Raw genomic sequence first — 21,275 nt, forward strand, 5'->3', positions numbered from 1 at the left:
ATATATATATATATATATATATATATATATATATATATATATATATATATATATATATATATATATATATATGAAATGTGCAATATTTCTAATGGAAATCTGTTGTTAAATGGAAAAAAGCTTCCATATTTTCAGTCTCAAACACAATACTTTCATTAACTATTTATTATTGGAATCATATCAGCAGAATTTAAATAAAACTGTTTGACTGTTTATCATGTATTTTTAATTGTCATTTCTTCTTTGTTTGTTTTAAAAATGTCTGTATCTGGTGATGAAAGACATTTTGGGTCTATTTCCCCATCACCACCATGACGCTCCAGAGTTATCTGCCGTCTACCAGGAATTTAGTTGCGTTTGTTGAGTTAAACTGACATGGATGGAGTGCTAAAACTGCCATAAATACCAGCAGAGAAATCCATCACAGGGTTGATTTAACTAGTTACTACAGAGGAGGTTTGTGCAGCTAAAGGTTCCCAGCCTTTGGTGGAGGTCCGTTTCATCAGCTTACAGTTTGGACCGCAGCGGCTTCAGGTACTTCTGGAAGGATTCATGGACCTGAAGAAAAGAGTAAAGGAGGGAAAAAGCCACAAATATCAAAAACCAACATGGACGTAATCATACAAAAACGTTTCAGTTTTTATTTCTATATTCTTCCTGCAATCTGAGTAATGAGATCAATGTTCACTAAGAATAAAAGCATTCTTGGAATTCTCTGAATTTTCTAAGAATTCTGAAAAAAGTAAGAATTCTGGGTAAAACAAAAGTCATAATTCTGAGAATTCTCAAAATCTTCTTAGAATTTTGAGAAAAAATGTCAGAATTCCGGGATTAAATCAGAATTCGCAAAATTACGACTTTTTACCCAGAATTCTGACTTTTTTCCTCAGAATTCAGGAAAATGTCTGCAAATTCTGACATTGTTTCTCAGAATTCTGAGAATATTCAGGTAATTCTCAAAAATTTAAAAGAATTCTGAAAATTAAGTGAGAATTTTGATATTTTCCCCAACAATTGTGACTTTTGATCTCCTAATTCTGAGATTAAAGTCTACAGAGTGTGGTGACTGTTCTCTTTTTTTTACCTCTGCGGCATTAAGAGGTGAGCGGCGAGCCCACTCGAACATGTTCTCGTAGACGTTTCCGTCGTAGCGTCCCAGAACCGAATTCAGCTTCTTGTCGTGGATGTCGAAGGCATCGACCAGCGCCACAACGTTGGGTCGCAGCTGGGACAGAAGCTCTTTGATACGAACCGAAATCTGCAGAACCTGGGGCACGCTCACCAGTCCAGTCTGCAAGACAGAAAAAATGTTTACCAGAATCAGCTTTACTAGCTACGTTTGTGCACAAAAACAAAACCAATATTTTTCACTTTGCTCTCGATGTACAAACATTTCAAATATAAATATACAAAATTTGGAGGAAGATAAAAAAGATTTTTTTTTCTGTTTATGTAGGCTTTTTTCTTGTAAATATGTTTATATACAGAATGTTTTTAACAAGAGAAGACAAAGTTAAATTAGTGCAAATAGCGCTGTGTAAAACCAAAATAAGAGTAAATGTCTAAACATGTTGTGTCCAGAATGTGTGGGGTCTGCAGCTATGCTAGCTACACTTTTCCTGAACCTAGATCTGTAGAAATCTCGCAGAACTGATTGTTCGTTACAGTATTTACTAGCGGTACCCAGATACATTTTTTTACTTACAATACAATAGTGATATTTGCAGCGTTGAGTAACAACGCTGCAAATATCGTATCGAGTATTTGTGCTGATATCAGGCACAATATCAGCACAAATCAAATGCACTTTTATTACTTATTTTGTAGTGTGGAATGTTTGAAAAGGTTAACAATAGTCACCCAACCGTTGCCAATTTAGCAAAAGTCGCTGTATTTAGCAACTTTTCAGACATAAAAACAATCGGAACTGGAAGGTCAGGCTTCTTAAAGATCTGTGTTCGGCCAGAAAACTGGAATCGGTTCACCGCTACTTAACGTACCTGCAGAAAGTCTCCAGAGTTCTTTGTGATTCCATGCATGGCATAGAGCAGAGCCAGCGTTGACAGCACAGAGTGTATTGCTGTGTCCCCAACGCCTTTTAGCTTGTCATTAAAGACTTTCACCACAACATAGTGACAGTGGGCCTAAAGAGAGACAATATCAGGGAAAAATAATCAATAAAATGAAGTAGACACTGTAGAATAGAAAAATCAGACTGTTAAAGGCAAATTAAAGGAATTAGAATCAGTCAATACAGACTCCTCCCAACAAAACACAAGAAAAGTTTAAAAAATTATAGCAAAATATCTGGACACAACAACACATTGGTTAAAAATTTAAATAGAGGAATATGAAAAAGGTAATTTACATATTAAATTATGTTTGTAAAAGCAGCTCATTAATGTGTTTTCAAATTAATTCACTATAATTGAATCAATGAGTCAGGTTTATCTGTATCACACATTTCAGCAACAAGGTAGTTCAAAGTCAATAAATGAAACATTACATTTTGTCAAGTGCCATCGTTAAAAATCATCATTACACTTCAAAATGTTGGACAATGTTTCTCTGATTATGGTTCAAAATCAACTCCAAACAGCTGGGCTTTTAGTCTGGATTTAAAGGAGCTCAGTGTTTCAGCTGTTTTTCAGTTTTCTGGAAGTTTGCTCCAGATTTGCGGCGCATAGAAGCTGAATGCTGATTCTCCTCGTTTGGTTCTGGTTCTGGGGATCCAGAGCAGAACCAGAACCAGAAGACCTGAGAGGTCTGGAAGGTTGCTATGACAACAGCAGGTCTTTAATGTATTGTGGTGCTAAATTGTCCAGTGATTTATAAACTACCAGCAATATTTTAAAGTCTATCTTCTGAGCTACAGGGAGCCAGTGTAGGGACTTTAGAACTGGGTTGATGTGCTCTACCTTCCTGGTTTTAGTCAGAACTCCAGCAGCAGCGTTCTGGACCAGCTGCAGCTGGAGGATTGATTCTTTAGATTTCTTCAAACTACAAACTGACAGACATGAACTTACATCTGAGGCTCTGACCAGGTCGATAGCGCTGTTGTTCCAGGCGTCCTCCTGTGACTTCCTGCGCTGCAGCTCCTGCTGGATGCTTTTCGCCGCCATTTCAACTAAACTACAAACACAAACCTCCATTAGTAAACGTGTCGCTCAAAAAGAAATGCAGTCTTCTCCTAACTACACTCCATATGAAGATAATTTAATCACAGTACGTTTAGGAACAGTTCAGAGGCTTGTTAGAAAACGTCAGAGGGCAAACTGCATCATGGAGACCAAGCTTAAAATCCAAAGCGTATGGGAGGATTTTGATGATTTCCAAGACGATGGCTGCCTGCCTAAACTGAGCACAAGACAACCGAATGGTTTGGATTCATGTGTAAAATGATCCAGAGCTAATTCTCCATTCAATCTGTCTGAGCTTGAACTACTTTGCAAAGAAGAACGGACCAAATTTTCAGTTCCTAGATGCAAAATGATGGTAGAGAAACACCTGGAAAGATGCGATTACAGTAAAAACTTGGTTTCAAAAACAGTTATTACCTCAGGAAGCTGAATACAAGACATGTAAATTATAGAAAACTATCAAAACTCACTTATTCTGCTTAATCTAATTTCTTTCTACAATTAATTGTGTTTGATATAGTTTTTACTTTATTGTTTCCATTTCTTGTTCGGTGATCTTAAGGTGCTGTGAAAGCCACCTTCAAATAAAATGTGCTACTACAACTGCTACTATTAATCCTTTTTTGTCTACTTCATAGTCAAGAACTACTTTGAGTTGGTCGAATAAAATCCCAACAGAAAATGAAGCATCCAAGTTTGACCTTTGTGCCTACGCAGGGTTCTGACATGTTTTCAAAGGTCAAATTCAAGCAGTTCTAAATTATTTTGTGCACCATAAAATACCTCAACACCAACAAATACTGGACTAATCAAAGTTTAAAACAGCTCTCATGATATGGCTGTCTGCATATAAATAAATATGCAACAGAAACAAGCAGGATAAATGCTTATTTCTGCATTTATCCTGCTTGTTTAGTTGGGTTTTGTTCATCTGATATCTGGAAGTAAAGCACCACGTTTGGTCTCCCTCCGACAGGCTGACAGAGACTCTTTGTGCTCAGCACAGCTGATACTCGCAGCAAATGAATTTAGACTTGACTAAAGTGAGCAGCATGCAGTGATGTAATCGGATATCATCTTACTCCGAGAAAACAATAGAGGCAGAACTACGACTGAAGCCAATTAAACACCATCGTGTGGAAAAACGTTATTCCATTACAAATGACCAACTTTTGTCCCCTTGCTACTTATTGGGTGGAAATAAAGATCTATTGAGTGACGCATTATAATGAAAACCAGGTCAGATGTGTTTTTTGATGCATGCAGAACATTTTTTCTTTCATCAATTAAAAAACAAACATTATATTCTAACTAACAGAGGCATTGATCTACAAAATAATAACCAATTAGAGAAGAGAACGAACATCAACAAAAATAAAATAAACAAAACAAACCACATTAAAAAGGATACATGTAGGAATAAGATAAAACACAGAACATAACAAAATGGCAAAATGAAATTGTTTAACATTTTTGGGTTAGGATTTATTTTTCTTTTAATCTTGGGAGTTATTTTCTAATTTGCATTATTATTTTCCTTTTCCCTAATATTCCTTGTTTTTCTTAACCTAGGGTCACATATTTTGAGAATATGGGAAAGAAAAAAACAAACAACAACAAAAAATAAATAAATAATAATAATAATAAATTATTTAATAATTATCTATTCAATTATTAATCAATACTATTATAATTAATTTATTAAATTATATTAATAATTTAATAAATACATTATTTATTTTTTAGTCTGAAAGTCTGAATTTGACTTTAAGATTTTGATCTTTAATCTCAAAACATGCCAAAAAAAGACTAAATAATTAGATAAATTATTTAGTCTTTATTTTGGCATATGTTATTTTTATTTTGTTTGAGTAATTAAGTAATAATTACATGAATTATTTCTTCTTTTGAGATTTTATTTGTAGGTTCTTCCATTTCCCCTTTGAGGATAATAAAAGGTTAAACTTTATTTTTGCTCTCAACTTTTTCAGTCAACAGGAAGTTGGCGCCCCCTGGTGTTGTGCATTAAAAGGAAATATATATTTCTGAATCTTTGCGTTGCACTGGTCCAGGGTAATTCTGCTCAGTGGAGGTTGCGACTTACGTTGCAGCTCTCTGCTGGTAGACCTGCACCAGGCTGCTCAGGTCATTGATGTCCACCAGGGGGCGCCTGGAGGCCACGGCCTGCGGCTGGACCCTCCGGTTCTGGGACTCGTTCAGGTACGACACAATGCCGCTCAGCTGCTGGCCCTTTTCAGCCTGCCGGTAGCTCTTCACCAGATATCTGCACACATGAATATTGCAGATACTCACACACACGGATATTAAAGCTTAAAATTAAATTGAGGAGCTTCTGAAGTGAGATTATCTAAACAGAAAAAGCCTGGTCGAAAAATATTTATTGTGTTTAACAGGAGCTTGGATGAGGTAGGAAAAGGATTATGACCACTGAACAAAAAAATATTCTAAATTTAATCTATGAATTCTGAGAATAAAGTCAACTTTCAAATATTAAAGTCAGAATTCTGAGAAAAATAACTTTTACTTTTCAAATTCTGACTTTAAAATTCAGAAAAAAAAATCTCGAGTTCAGATTTTGTTTTTCAAATTTTGAAAAAGTCTAAAGTATGATATTAAACATAGAAGCTAATTTTTAAAATTCAGAAATGAAAGTTAAAATGTTGAGAAAAAAATAAAATTTGATTTTTTTCTGAATTCTTATTAAAATTTAATTTCAAAATTCTGAAAAAACTCAGAATTCAGAATTAATTTTTTCTGAATTTTAACTTTTATCTCAAAATTCTGATATTAAATTTAGATCACAATTTTTTTAAAATCAGAGACTGAAGTCAGAATTTTGAGATGTCAAAAATTTTGAAAAAGGCTAAATTATAATGTACTTAAAAAGGTGATTTTAAAAAAAAATTCAGAGATTAAAGCTAAACCTTTGAGAAAAAAAAAATAAAATTAGATTTTTTTCTCAGAATTTTGATTAAAATTCTGGAAAAGGTCAAAATTCTGACTTGAATCTCAAAATTCTGTCCCCAATCTCAGAACTAAAGTCTGAATTTGAGACTTTTTCAGAATTATGAAAAAAATTCAGAATTCCGATTTTTTTTTTTTCTGAAAAACTAAAAAAATTCTGATTTGAGAATTTTGGCAAAGAAAATGTCAAAGCTCAAAGAGAAAAGTCAGAATCGTAATTTATTTATTTTTAACATTTTTCTTAGAATTCTGAGATTAAAATCAGAATTCTGACTGGTTTTTTTTTTCAGTGTCCCTAATCTTTTTCCGTACTTGGACTAAAAAAGCATGCATCTGTTTTAATCAGTGCCGCATGTCTGGATCTGTACACTGTGTTAAAAGGGATGGTTTAATGTTGCAACAGTTCATGTTGGCGGTGTTGTTGACACTTGTTAAGTTTACGTCATAAGAAGTGTTGAGTTGCATTGAAACACCAGGGAAAGCCACAAGTATCTACATGAAAACAGCTGCATCATTTTCAAGTCATTTGTTCCTTTGCAGAGCTCACTGCAAACTGACTCTCCCATTTCATTCCCTCCCTTTCACTCCAGCTTTGTTCCGTCTGTGTGAACGCCATGTTCAGGTATGAACTTCCTGTGAGGGGGAACATTTCTGGAACTGGTTGCAGATCCTCAGAGGGAAACAAAGACAGAATATCATCTGACAGGTTTCTGAAACTGATCTGCTGGCCTTTACAAAAAAAAAACAGCCGCCATGATAAAGGTCGGATTGTTTCTGTGTCCAGCTGCTTTTGTGTTAAACTCAACCCAGGCAGACTGGGAGCTTTACCTTGCAGTCTGCAGCATCATGACTGTGTTCTCGCCCTCATAGGTGCAGGTTGGGGTAAACTCTACGTAAATATCGGGCAAGGCACTGCTGCGGGAGTAACCGTGGCCGCCGCACGACATGCGGCACACCTCGATGGCGGAGTTGGTTTCCCAGGTGGTGAAGGCCTTCAGGCCCGCAGAGAGGGCATGGAGCTGCAGAGCAGAGGGAAAACCAGGGCAGAGGCTCCGTTCAGGATGAATATTATTAAATACTTTAAGATAAATTAGTGATTCACGGTTCGCACACATTTTTCCCACAGTAAAATTCAAGCATTTTCAAAGTAAGTTTTCAGATTTTTCCACCTTCACACTTTGGAGATAAAACAAAAACAAAAACAAAATAACTAATGAAGACAGTTTTAATTCACTATTACACATAATTGATTACTGTTATTAATTATGTCTTGTAAAAGTATTCTACGTAGCAGGGACAAAAGAAATTTAACTGTAACAAAATTTTACATTTTGAAAATTCTCTCAGACACAAAACACAAATTTAACAAAAAAGATCCCTCAATTTCAACAACAGTAACAAATAAAGACTGGGCAATATATCATGACAAGTTTAAGCCATAAGCATTTCATATTAGGCAATATTGATAGTTATTGGTTTGTTTTTTATTTTAATTATCTAAAAAATAAAACTCCCATTCACAATGTAATTTGAATAAAAATACCCACATTTATTACACTGAAACTCTTTACATTTCATTCTCTTCAACACTGCAGAGTTCTGGAAACTTTCCCAACTTTTCTTCTTTGATTCTTGAAAAGGCACAAAAAGTTATGTGTTGCATGTTGAATAAAAAAAGGGGCCTAACTATTGTACCACCAACCAAACGTAGATCAGTAATTTCTTTTAATACAAGCCTTAAATTTAAATATCGGTGATCCGACAGGTCCGTACCTCGGGCAGCTGGTTGAAGTCTCCCTGGCTGATGTCTTCAGAGATCCGGTGGTATATCTCTGTCATGTACTGGCCGACAAACGTGAACGCGTAAGCCATGGAGAGCAGAGGGAAGAGCTTGTACTGCTGCGTCTGGTAGTCCAGGATCTGAGGCTCTGGTTCTCTGCAGATTGGAAACACTGAGGTTAGACTTTCCTCTGCAGGAGGATGTGGCAACAAATCAGATATCTAAAAAAGACACAAACACACGGAACAATTTCCACTTCCTGCAGCACGCTGAGGATTCTTGATCCAGTTTGGAAAAATAAAAAACGCTAAGAACTGTGCTCCAGGTGGAGATTCAGCACCCAAACTTAAAATAATTCACATTTAAAGCCAAAAAACACTTCAGGTTTATCATAATAATTTAGTTAAAGTGATGTAATGTGTTTTCCAAGCACAAACCCCCATTTTGCAGCATGATCACGTAGCTACGTTACTTGATATATTACATCAAGTAAAATTATAAAAAATGTTACGCCTTGAAATCACAATAATGCTCCTCCATTATGTTTGGACTGAGAAGTTGCATTTACAATGAGCTTAGCAGGTGCACAGTTTCAACAGGTTTTTGCTACTTGCTGCTGGCTAGTCTGAAGGAGCTGAGGAAGTGTTTTGGGTAAATAGGCGGCGCTTGGTGACAGTAAGCCTTTGGGCATCTGAGCCAGTAATTCAACGAGTCCCCCAAACATGGATGAAGGGATCAAAGCAACTCCAGGTGTGTTTTTGATGAGGAAATAACATTATAACCTGATGTAAAGCTAAAGAAAAGTTGATGTTATGTAATACTTTTCAAACTCAACCCAAACCCAAACCGCTTTTAAAAAAGCCAGTTTTGCTCAGATGTGAACTTTGAGCCACTTCACTGTCTTTTCTTCACATCTCTGCTAGTCTTGCTAAATCATATTCATAATACAGTTAAAAGGTTCAATCAGACAAATAAAAGCCAAACAATACAATTAAGTACCTCCGCGTTTAATAAGTATCATTAGTCAAAGATGAGATAAAAATATGAAAAACCAAAACATTTCCCCCCCATCTTCAAATTTCTTTTTTGCCCCTAATGTTTTTCAAGATTGGAAAATGATCAGAGTGGATTCCCAGTTGTGTGTAAATTACAAGTTAAATACACGTAAAGTGATTTCTGTGTGAAACCGTTGTGGTGCGGTGTGTGTCGACCGACCCCGGCCGGATCTCAGACTGGTGGCGCACGGCGCTGTAGCGGATGGCGATGGTGCAGGACTTGGACAGGGTGCGAGCCGACTCGCCTACAATCATGGAGCGGACGAACACCATGGTGCCGTAGGTCAGCTTGGAACTGGGCGGCTTCACGTACGTCCCGTCCGGCTCCACCTGGTGGGGAAAGGATCCCCAGTTTAAGCTCAGGATTACTGCCACTTACTGGAAACAGCATTTTAAGGATTTATCTAAACAGCAGGGTGGCAACAACGTTAATATTTTACATTTGGTACCAATCTGAAGAAAAATATTTGATACTCAATTACAATTTCATAATTTTGTCCAAAAGCATATAATTAACTATAATTTGGTAATATTTTAACCTTAGTCATGGTAAAAACAATAAGTAGAAGAGAATTTAGCTCTCATTTAATAATATCTATAGATCTAGCCATCTAGATCAGGGGTCTCAAACTCCAGTCCTGGAGGGCTGCAGCCCTGCAACTTTTAGATGTGCCTCTGCTGCACCACCTGAACAGAATAATTAGGTCATTAAGACTCTGGAGAACTGATCTACACAAGGAGGAGACAATTCAGCCATTTCATGGCAGTCAATGGTCATAAAGTCCAGTCTCTTATCCTATTTTTATATTTTTTTTACTCTAGTCTAAATTTGCCATTTGCATTTATCTTGAAGTTGCTGCTGGTACATCTAAACTCGGGACATTAGAGAATATTTCTATCCTATTTTAAAATCCTTTATGGACATTCTTTTCCATTGTGTCCCAAGGGTTAATAAAGAACAACCAAAAGCGTTGTGAATTGTAAAATCTCAATCAGATCTGGCAACCCTGTTTTTGACGTAACTGAGTTTTAATGTTTTCAAGATCTCTATGAATATTATCTTTTCAGGAAGACAATCAAATCACCTTGGAGTATTTCATCATCATATTCTCTCGAGGAATCCTCACATTCTCCAATTTCAGAAATCCGTTATCAACTTCATTAAAGCCAAACTTGGGGCCAATATCACCGACTACGATTCCTGCAGCAGAGAAGCAGAAAAGAGCATGAGAGACGGGTGGATTTTCTACAAACGCTACGTCCAAAGAAACCAGACAAACTGAGTTTACCCGGCAGAGGTTCATGAGTCTTCATGTCACGGATGGGAACGATGAACGCATGCAGACCGTGGCAGTTTCCCAAACTGTACAGCTGGGCCAAAACGATGGCATGGTTGGAGGTCTTCCCAACTGGAACATGACAGATGACAGAGAGGGGATGATTTCTGCTCTGCCTGAAAGCCCAGACCATCGGAGTGTGGGGTTATCAGGCTGCAGATCTGTGGCTGTGATTGAGCTTACGTCCTCCAGGCCACCATTTGATGGAGCTGACGGTGGGACTGTTCAACACAAACTCCTGGGTGGCCGGATCGTACGTGGCTGTGGTCTCCAGGCCTCTCAGGTGTGTCCCTGCATCCAGAAAACGTATAAATCCCCACAGAGCTTTGGTGAAAGTACAGTAATATGGAACATTAGGGATGCACGATATTGGATTTTTGATCGATATCCGACATGACGATGTACTAAAACTCATTTAATGCCAATATTTTGTTCCTATATTTATTTACTGAATATATATATGGCTTTCTTTACTGGGGAATTATACTACTGTGTTATCTTTGTCACTTTAGCCTGCTAAAAAAACGCAAATACTAAAAAAGAGGCTGAAAATGATGTAACACTTTCAACTTGCATTACGTTTAATGTAAAATTCATGACACCTGCTCTCTCTAAGACAATGACAACACTCAAACAGAGCAAATTTGACTTTGTGCTGCAGCCATCATTGTCACTGGTTTGTCACATAAAACCAAACCAGTAAGTCACTTTTATATCAGTGAGTTATTTTGACGGAATAGCCGATGTCTGATATAAAATTTTACAGCTGATATTTGCCGATACCGATACCATGCCAATAATATCGTGCATCCCTATGTAATATATTTCACAGTTGGACAGCATAACAACCTGCTAAGGCCACTTGGGTTCAAAAATGTATCAGAAATTATTTAAATTCAAAAAGCCTATTCAATTTGTAGGTACAACACAAAGGAGTGATGCAGCTTGTCGTGTTTGACAGATCTCAATGTAATTAAACGCCATAATATGGCAGTAACAGGTAAACACCTGTCCTTAACCAACACTTCGAGGTGAAAGAGAGGAAAGACGGTTCATCTAAATGAGGCATTAGATGCAGCTGTTATTCTAGAGGTGTAAGAGTAAATATTAAGGGAAGAAATGAACATTTAGCTCAAAGTTTTTAGTTGCTGTAGACGGAAGATTATCAGCTTTAGTAAATCAAACTTGAATTTTTCTCATTAGAGGTAATAAACAAAAGCTACAACAAGCTAAAAATGAGTTTTAGAGTCAGTCTCAGAGCTGAAATGTTTTACTGTCAAACAGTAATCCTGAAAAAATTAACCATAGATCAGGGGGTCTGCAACCTGTTTGAACCTTTCACAATGGCTCTTTAACACAGCAAATCATAAATAACTAGCTAATGTTTTTAAACATTAACAAATGCTGGTAGTTTTTCCAGTTTCTTCATGGAAAAAACTAGAAAACCTTCTGCAACAGAATAACACTAAAAGAAGTCGTTATACTCTTTAGACGCATCGTTGGAAACTATATGCTGTTTCTTTTTTTTTTAAACAAAGTTATTTCAACAATGTGATATCAAAAATATTATCCACCTCCTGTTAAAAAAGGTTGAAAATGTAAAAATACAAATAAAATTATGGTTCTTTAAAAATTTCCTACAGTAAATATTTATCATGAAAATTTTGCTGCTCTAAAAATATTTTGTTTAGAAGCAAAAAATGTCTCTTTGAATCATCATTACAGCTTTGTAAGTGTTTTACTACAGCAGCCTGATAAGGCAAAGCTCACTATTGTTATTAAAATAATTTATAGTTTGTTTATTTTAATTAGAGATGCACTGATCCACGTTTTTCACTTCTGATACTGATATCTGAGGTTTAGAAATGGCAGGTACTGAACCGACACAGACAAAACAGAGCTAACCTGACTTAAAACGTTTCTTTTTTTAAACACAGACATAAATATTTTATAGCTCTGCACCAGCACAGCCAATGTAAAATAAATGGTAAAGAAACTGAAACTGACTAAAACTACATGTTTTTGTCAGCAAATCTGCTTTCAAATGATTCATAAAGTGCAATTAGAAATTCTAAATATAAGGCAAAATAAATAAAGCATGATGTCACTCAGAGCACAAACTATACACTGCAAAAACACAAAATCTTACCAAGTATTTTTAGTGTAGTTTTTAGTGCAAATATCTTTGGACACTTGAAATAAGATCAAACTAACTTACAAGTAACTTTTCAGTAGGAGCTTGTTTTCAGTCAATACTTCTTTAATACTGATGAAAAAGTATTAAGTACATTGGCAGATTATTTAACTTATAAGTCATTTTCTCTGTGTTATAAGTGAAATAATCTGCCAATGTAACTAATACTTTTTCCAATAAAAATAAGGACATATTGACTTAAAACAAGCTCCTACATCTTGCTGGAAAGTTCCCTGTAAGTTAGTTTTGCCTTATTTCAAAAGTCCTAAGATGTTTTGAACTAGAAACTAGACTAAAAATACTTGGTAATATTTTGTGTTTTTGTAGTGTAGAATGAGCCTGAATTGATCGTTGTCACCAATACCAGAACTGGAGGGTTTTTTTCGATATTGGGACCAATACAGATATTAATATTAGATTGGTGCATCTCTAATTGTAATGGGATTAAGCACTGGGAACGATCCTGAGAGTGGGAACTGTTCAACACTGTAAGGAAAAAAAAAATTCACCCTTTAAGTTAAATTTTAAAGATCCATAAATTTACTTCTTTTTTTTCCAAAAAAAACCTGATCAGACAGAAACTCTTAATTAACTCTGATTTTATCAAAACTAATCACTAACTTATTGAGAATCGTTCCTTTAACAAAAACACTGCCGGTTTGGACGGCTCCGCTCTTGTTTTACCGTGGCCGATCTCGGTCTGAGCGTAGGTGCCGATGATCTCTAGGTTCCAGGCGGGCATGAAGAACCGGTCCATTTGAGCCGGGCTGGCCTGGTTGAGCAGCGTGGGCAGGAACATCGCCAAATGGAGGTCCAAGGGCGATGGCCTGCCGGGGTGAACACAACTAGGCCGCGCAAGACGGGGCGGGGGCAAACAGAACAGAAGAGCAGGAGGGAAGGATGTGGAAAAAGGTGTGAGGATGGAAGGCATCCCATAGAAAGTTTAAGCAAATGAATCAGAGAAAAGAATCAATTTTTTTTAATCCCCAGAAGGGAAATGTGAATGATTTGCATGGTTCAAGGTGACGGAGAGGAAACAGTGAAAAGAGAAGACAAAACAGCTTGTGAGCATGACATGCATATTGGAATAGTTGATTCAAGCAAATGATTGTCATTTATTGAAACTTCACTCCTTCATGTTCCATTTAAATCTCCCCTCAGAGTCTGAATGAGTCTGAAATTTGGTCCTGAACCAGAGCAAAAACATTTACAAATCACCAGAGCATCAGTCCAAAACGTGGAAGTAGCTTCTTCTCCTCTCGATTCGGACCTAAAGCAGGCAGACGGTGCACATTCAGAGGCCTCATTAGCCTCCCCGATCACACAAAGCTGCCTGTTTACTCTCTACATCCCATAATCTCTGGTCGCCATGGATCTCAGCAGCCAATCCAAACGCAGACTAGGAAGGCTCAGATTATTATTAATGTGAATTATTTGCTATTTTTCCATGATTTGTAAAAGATGGAAATTAATTACGAGGCACCGATCAGAGCACACAAAGCGTTGTGAGTTATTATAATACAGAAAAGAGAGTAAAATAAGAGGAAGTTTTTGAGCTAACTGATGACGGCAGCAGGCTCTGAGTAAAACTGACACTATATTATGATAATTAGTTCACTATGTTAACTCTACAACAGGTGCAGAAGCATTTTAGGACAGTATAGTTAGAGCATCATCTCTTATTAGCAGATAAGATGCCGTCCTCGACTACGTAATTCAGATTTGTCAAACACTCACAAGAACTTTCCATCGCTCCCCATTAGCACCAATCAATTTTACATTTAAAAATTTTTTGTTTTCAACGTCAAATAAGGGCCTTATGAATCGATTCAGTACATAATTTAGCTTCAACATCCAGGACTGACCGTGACCCATCTCAGTTTGGGCATATGTGCCCAAAACCTGGAAGGACTCTGCCAGAGGCAGCCATTTCTTGGCCTGCTGGGGGTCGCACAGTCTGCGCAGGCTTGGGATGAACATGACAACATGCAGCCCGAAAGGTTCCTGCTGGTTCCCTCTAACCATACTGGATGAAGAGGAGTTGAAGTTCAGGTTCAATAAATCAACAGACAACATACACATTTACTGATATTAAACAAGATATATGAAGGTAAAAGTGACCTATTGAATATTATTTCAGTCTGACGTAAAAAAGACGTTTCAGTGGTCAATAATTTAACTATTATTTACACTGATGGAGAAGTTCTATCAGCAAAAATAATAATAAATAAATTTTATATTTGTTAAAAACTTTATTTTGGTGTCTTTTCTATTTATTGAAACGTCAAAGGACTAAAATTCCCAGTGATAACATCTATAACTATGTCTTTTTTTAATATGTTATGATGTATTTATCCACATTTTGTAAACATTTTATGTTTTTCTCTCTTCCAAACTGTAAAAATAGAAATAAAATGGTGGTTCTGTAATAGGAGTGGGCATTTATTGTATCAGTTACCAATTATTATTATGATTATTCTTATCATCATGATAAGAATTTTGATTTATTGTTTTCTTGATAAATTCTAACTAATAATGTTAAATAAAAAACAAAGTTAAAAATTGTATTTTTTTTATTTTTCGCTAATGTTCGTTCCACAAGTGCCTCAATAAATATGCAACCGTGCAACTTAGTGAATAAATGACACTTTTTTCATCCTGAAAAGCGTATTTCAAATGGGAATGGTTTTAAAGAGCAGGATTTGTACTTGTTGAATTACAACAAATACAAATGTTGCAATAAATACTTTATTATAAAGTTGCATAAATTGTAGATAACTTTATGCAAAGTTTTCCCCAGAAGACTTGCTAAGCCTGGTGGATGGGCGCCAGGGCAATCATTCATTCAGCGGGTCGTCGAGGTTTTCAGCTAAAAATGTTTAAAACATCACTTGACAATAATGTGTTATTAAAAAATTGGAAGATTAACAACTGAACACCAACTATAAAGTCTTAAAAAATACGAACATTTTATAAAGACTTAAAAAAATAAGCATTGCTTAGCCTGGTGGGGGCACAAGTAAAGCCTGGTGGCCCGCCAGGCTTATAATACACTGGGGGAAACCCTGTTTATGCATTGACAGCCATAAAGTTACCTAAAAAAGAATTAATAAATATTTTTATCATATTTCTTTTGCTATCACAGTAGTGTGATAAAATTCTAAATCAATGTGGCCCACCTCTATTCTGTACAAATTACAACATATTTCCTACTGTAGACATTTATCAAAACTTAAGTCTTCTTCTTCCACAAGGCTGTGTAACTTTTGCATTTCTAAAATAGTTTTATTTAGCTGATAAAAATGGCAAACCAGTGATTTGTTCCACAAAATCCCAATAAAATAAATTAAAGTTTTGCAACGTGACTTATGTGAAAAGGTTGAAGTATGAATCCTTTAGCGAGGCACTGATTAAACTTCTCTACTCTTCACTGTAGAAGTGAAACAAGCTGGCAGCCACTCAGCCTTTGACACACTTTTAATCTCTACTGAACTTTGCTCAGACTTTTGTTTGCTTCAAACCCACAGACATTTTTCTAGACTGTCCATTATGCTGAATATCAAATTAAAGCAACCAGTGATTGTTTTGTTATGGCGACTGAAAATCTGCAGCTAACCTTCTGACTAAGATGATTAGTTTCCTGAAAAATGGGGCCTATTTGGAGAAACTTTTAATCCATATTGCTTCCTGATTTTAGTAGTTATGTCATTTATTGTTGGGTGGGTTTGGATAGCAGAGAATGTGACTGTAATTATAAAGTTCATTTAGTGATTTTAGAACAGCTTTGCACTGTAGTTACTTAATGGTATACTGTCACAACAAACAATAAATCAATTAATCACATGATAAATTAAAACAAACTCAATCATTTCCATCATTAACCTTTTTCTTTTTCCTATTTTTTTCTACCAATATTGGTCTTCAGTTTGATGCATTTACCTCAATGTACCTTTTTTTTAAGGACAACTGTCCTTAAAAAAAGAATCTTAATTCATTTTATTAGTTGTTTCTGTTGTTTTGTTTATTTATTTTGGATACTCAAAATGTCTTCCAGCTCCAGTGTTAAATGTTCATTTGAAACTAAAGTTTATTGACCTTTGAGAATGTGTTCGTGCATTATTATGCCATTATTACTTTTATATTACTTAAAAATGGTTTCAAAAAAACAATATTATCGTTTATTGCAAAAACGTCTGTTCAGCAAAATATGTTATCATGACAGACCTATAAGTACACTGCAGTCCTGTCTGGGAAAGATTTAGTCTGCTTGATTTGAAAATAATTTCCTTTCATAGATGAATCTATAAACAGCGTTTCTTTTTTGAGAGCTTCAGTTTTTGGTTAATGTTGAACTTTTTAGCGTCACTTTCTCACAGTGATCAGACGGCAGAGAATCGTTTTCTTGTTAGCGCCGTTCTCCGTCTGCGTACCTTTTGTAGTAATAGATTTCCTCCGGGTCGGCGATGCCGTACTCTCTGAGCTTCAGGACCATCTGGGCGCTTTTTCGAACGGCCTGGTCGTAGCGTTCGCTGCGAGACAGGAAGTTTGGGTCGTCCTCGTGGAAATCTGGGTCACTGAAAACCAGCGCCTCTACAGAAGACAAACAAAACATTAAACTACATGTCAACAGCTGAGAGAAGGAAACTTATGAGTATTTTTTAAGTATGGTCATACAAATCTAATGAATCACTTTTTACTTTTGTACATTATTTGACAGTAAATTTCAGAAAACTAAAGAAATATCAATAAGAATATAGTGTGTTTGAATGTAAATTTTAACTAAATGTTGACATATTTATTTTCTAAAGCTGGTGTCAGTATTAAAAAGCCTTTGTAATCAAGGATTTTAATTATCTCAATTTTTTATTTTATTTACCTGACGATTCCCCCTGCTGTCACTTTCGTTTTGCCAGAGAATCAAAAAAAACACAAATAAAGGACAGAACAGAGAAATTTTTCCTTCCTTTCGTCAGTAGCATTCAGGTCAAATGCTTCAAAATAAATCTAAATTTCTTTTTTCCATTGGTAAATATTGTGATGACAATATTCCTACTTATTTATTTCTCATCTTTGCTTCCATCATCTGCAACCTTTATCATTTTGGGCTTTGGAAACTGTCCAGTGTGAGACAGAAAATACTACATCATATGTAAAATAGAAGTTCATAAGCCTTGAAATATACTACACAACATTTACTGCACTCCAAACAGTTCATAAAGGTACAAATATTGTACACACATGTTACCCTTTTATATGAGTCAAAGCATTTCTTCCTAATCTCCGTCTGATTTTAACTAAGCTGAAAAAAGTGCAGAAAAGTCCATAATCCTGTCTGCTGAGTTTACTTTATACAACAAAATTTTGAGAGTTTTGATGGATTATTTCATAAAAATCGTTTTTAAAAAGTCTAATTAATTTGATCTCCAGTTGGTTTAAAAAGTTCAGCAACAGAAATAGTTATTTAAAAAAAAAGAAAATACAAAATGAATCAAAATATTTTGATAGCAAGAGACCAAAAATGCTAAAAGAAAATGCTGCTCAGTTCTTTAAAATATCAGCTTTAGCTGTTTTTTTCTTGGCATTTTCATGTCTTTCTAAATAATACTTTAGAAAGACTCATAACATATCCGAAAGGAATAACATTAACAGTGTAAAGAACATACTTTTCAATTAAGCCATTTTTCCTGTTTTTTTTTATATAGAAATGTAACATGCCATTGAAGAAACTGTACTAAACATAAAAACATGTTCTTCAAGTTAAAAATCTACACAAATTTCTATTTTTCTTCAGAGTCTTGGATCTTTTCTGGCTCTAAACACGTATGATTTGCTGAACTGATGGTAACTTTTATGGTAGTAAAGGTTGCTGTACCATGATAATGCATGCTACTTTACAAGGCCTATTCAGTCACGATCCAAAAAACTGAAAAAAGTATAACGCTAAACATGAACTTGACGTGACTCAATTGATTTATTGAGTAATAAAGATCTTTTAACCTTGGTAATAACATTTTTTACTTGTACCAGCTGCAGCCTGACTTAAATATTAAAGCTAATTGGTAGATAACAGCTGTTCAAATTAATGTAGCAGTTTCTACTTGCAGCAAATTTGATAAATGTGCACAACGGCAGCTGTAAAAACTACATTTCAAGCTCACCAATTTGTCGTCTTCTTTTAGTCTTTTCCGGGCCTCCGTCCAAAATGTACGTAAGTTTTTCGACGTCAAACGAAGCATTTTGACGTTCTCGTGTGATATCAGGATTCATGGCTCTGCGAATTGAGCGAAAGCCTCGTCTTTACAGGCGAAAAATGAGCTAAAAAGTGTCGAATAATAAGTGGAGGTACTCCGGTAACCTGCTGGACCTGGTTAGTGTCTCTACTGCGCAGCCGCAGAGAGGTGGGAACGGTTACGTATGGTTACGTGACACACATCCCGGAAGTGTTTTCCCGAGAGCTCTGTGATAGGTTAACTTCTTTACAGTTAATAAACATGTCGATGCTTCCTCCAACCGCAGTGTTTCGCCTTCCTTGGGAAGTAGACTCAATGACAGAAGGAGAATCAGTGCGGACATTTGGCAGGTCGGGATTTAAGTATCGGTTCTGACCCATAAGTTCTAACCCTGTAGAGCCCCAGGATGGTTGACTAAAATCAGTCAGAGTCTACCTGGGTTGGCTGCAGGGCAAATGTCCAACATTATATCTTGATGTATTGCTTTTATTTATTTATAATTTGAAATTGTTGCCTTTCCAGACTTGTTTGCTATCAGCCGGATGAATCCAGAGCCACCCTGACAGCCCAGCATGCTTCCAAAGAACACCGTGTGTTTGTCCAAACCCAGTTTGTTGAGCCATTTAACCCAATAATTGGAGCCCAGTACCTGGTTCTGGGTGAGACAGAAATGTATGAAGGTAAAAGATCCCTCTGTGATTTCTCTTGGAGTTTTCATTTAGTTTAGCTTCTCTGATGCTCTTATTAAAGAAGCTGGTTATGACCGAGAGATACAAAGTTGTTGGCACACTGAAAAATGTAGTCATTGGGATGATAATGGAGTGAATTTAGCACTAAGTCATAACTACACTGGTCCTAATAAGGAAGAACTCAATTAGCTGCATGATAAATTAAAATAAGCTTGATAGTTTTCATTCTGATAATTCATATTTTTGAAGACAAATTTTGTTTACAGATATCATAATCCTTTTTTTATGATTTAAGTTGTAAGTGGTTTTTATTTATTGTTTTTGGTTGTGAAATATCCAAATACACTTAAATGCTAAGTGTTCTTTACAAAAAGTGTCTTGGTCTTTGATCGGGCAAACTCTCAAAGACCAATAATAATATAATAATTTTTATATATTGAAAATTGTCTCAAACAATATTGTCACTTATTGCGACAATTATCGTTATTTGTTATTGTGACAGACCAATCAAAGTACTTTACCTGAGAGCCACATAATCACACAATTGAACTCGCATTCATACAGATAAGCCCAAACGTTTGCAGATTTATGCTTAAATTAATCTTTTTATTATACCGACAGCTTTCTTTTGACTGGAAATCGATGGTTTTGGAGTGGTCCAGACATCCTGTACTTTAATCTGTTAAGAGAGTCACATTGACCTGTGCCAAGAGGAAGCTGAAATTGAACCCACAATCTTGGGATACCAACATAACCACTCTTCTCTAATGCTTCTGCTAACACTGCACATGTAAAAAAAGAAATAAATAAGTAAATAATTTTTCATAGCATCTTCCACAAATATCAACATCTCATAGAAGAAAATGTATCAGTTCACTTTATTTCAAAATGTTGTCTTTCTTTAAAAAGATGGCTCTTGAAACATAACAAATGTTCGTTAGTAGATATTTTTCAGAAATTATAAGAAGTCTTTTTCAAAACATCATGTGATATTTGCAGTTCTAAACAAGTTTCATTTAGCTGGACTGAGGGGAAAATGGCTCTTTGAATCATAAGTTTTGAAAACTCTGACCCATCCACATCCGTTTGTCTGCAGGTGTTGGTGTGATGGTTCGCGCCCGTGTGCTGAACTGTGTTGACGGCGTAAACACTGCACTTCTGCAGAAGGCTATCACTGAGCAGAGGAGCTTCTTCGCAGAGAGGGAGTGCAAACAGGGGGAGGTTACACAACCACAAGATGTAACTTGATAAAGGTCTTCATGCTGTAATGCTAGGAGGCCAACAGCAATGTTCAGAGACTTTTGTACCCATATTATCTTTATCAGTTACTTTGGGACAATGAAGCTAAGAGTCAGTCTAGTTCCCAGAATATATATCGGGTCCATATGTTGTATTTTTTGTCAATTTTTGAGGTTTATGATTGTTTGTAGCAGATTTTTGTGCTAATTCTACTTGAGGTTGTGATTTCACAGCTTGTGAACAAATGTTATGCCAAAGTTCATATACAAGTAGCAGATTCACATACCACCATTATGTGGATGACAATAAACTAGGAATATTTTCTACTGTCAAAATCTGGTATATTTCTGTATATATTTGTAATAAAAATAATATCCTGGTTAAATGAAATGAAACATTATAATAATGGGTGATGTCTTATTCTGGAATATGCTTCTCTTGTATTGTTAAGGAAATTATTCTTGCATGGTGAACGCTGCTTCTTATGAGTTGTGGTCTGTTCGTATGGCCATCTATGCTTGCAGCTGAAACGACTTGAAGCTCACACTTACAATTTGGTTTCAGAAGAGGATCACACATTTAAATGGACCTGCTAAAAGAAACACAAACTACAGGATCTGGTAAAA

At 35.9% G+C, this 21,275-nt stretch overlaps 2 protein-coding genes across 3 annotated transcripts; one reads left to right on the forward strand and one right to left on the reverse strand.

The window, feature by feature from the left end:
• Positions 1-150: 150 nt before the first annotated feature.
• On the reverse strand, positions 151-18,877 carry acox1 (acyl-CoA oxidase 1). Of its 2 annotated transcripts, none has more exons than XM_005797484.2 (14): positions 18,650-18,877; positions 16,922-17,081; positions 13,176-13,336; positions 10,481-10,588; positions 10,250-10,369; positions 10,046-10,161; positions 9,121-9,290; positions 7,899-8,061; positions 6,954-7,144; positions 5,245-5,424; positions 3,027-3,132; positions 2,001-2,144; positions 1,085-1,291; positions 151-558 (listed from the first exon to the last, which is right to left on the reverse strand). In XM_005797484.2, exons 1-14 carry the CDS (start codon positions 18,756-18,758, stop codon positions 508-510), a joined length of 1,986 nt encoding a protein of 661 aa, XP_005797541.1. In that variant the 5' UTR covers positions 18,759-18,877; the 3' UTR covers positions 151-507. The 2 variants fall into 2 exon arrangements, with proteins under 2 accessions (XP_005797541.1, XP_023190051.1); XM_023334283.1 differs by lacking the exon at positions 13,176-13,336 and adding an exon at positions 14,357-14,517.
• Positions 18,878-18,945: 68 nt separating this feature from the next.
• Positions 18,946-21,218, forward strand: ten1 (TEN1, CST complex subunit). Its single transcript, XM_023334284.1, has 3 exons — positions 18,946-19,071; positions 19,244-19,401; positions 20,507-21,218. Exons 1-3 carry the CDS (start codon positions 18,983-18,985, stop codon positions 20,656-20,658), a joined length of 399 nt encoding a protein of 132 aa, XP_023190052.1. The 5' UTR covers positions 18,946-18,982; the 3' UTR covers positions 20,659-21,218.
• Positions 21,219-21,275: the final 57 nt, after the last annotated feature.

The sequence above is a fragment of the Xiphophorus maculatus genome, chromosome 5, assembly GCF_002775205.1.
Source record: "Xiphophorus maculatus strain JP 163 A chromosome 5, X_maculatus-5.0-male, whole genome shotgun sequence".
NCBI lineage: Eukaryota > Metazoa > Chordata > Actinopteri > Cyprinodontiformes > Poeciliidae > Xiphophorus > Xiphophorus maculatus.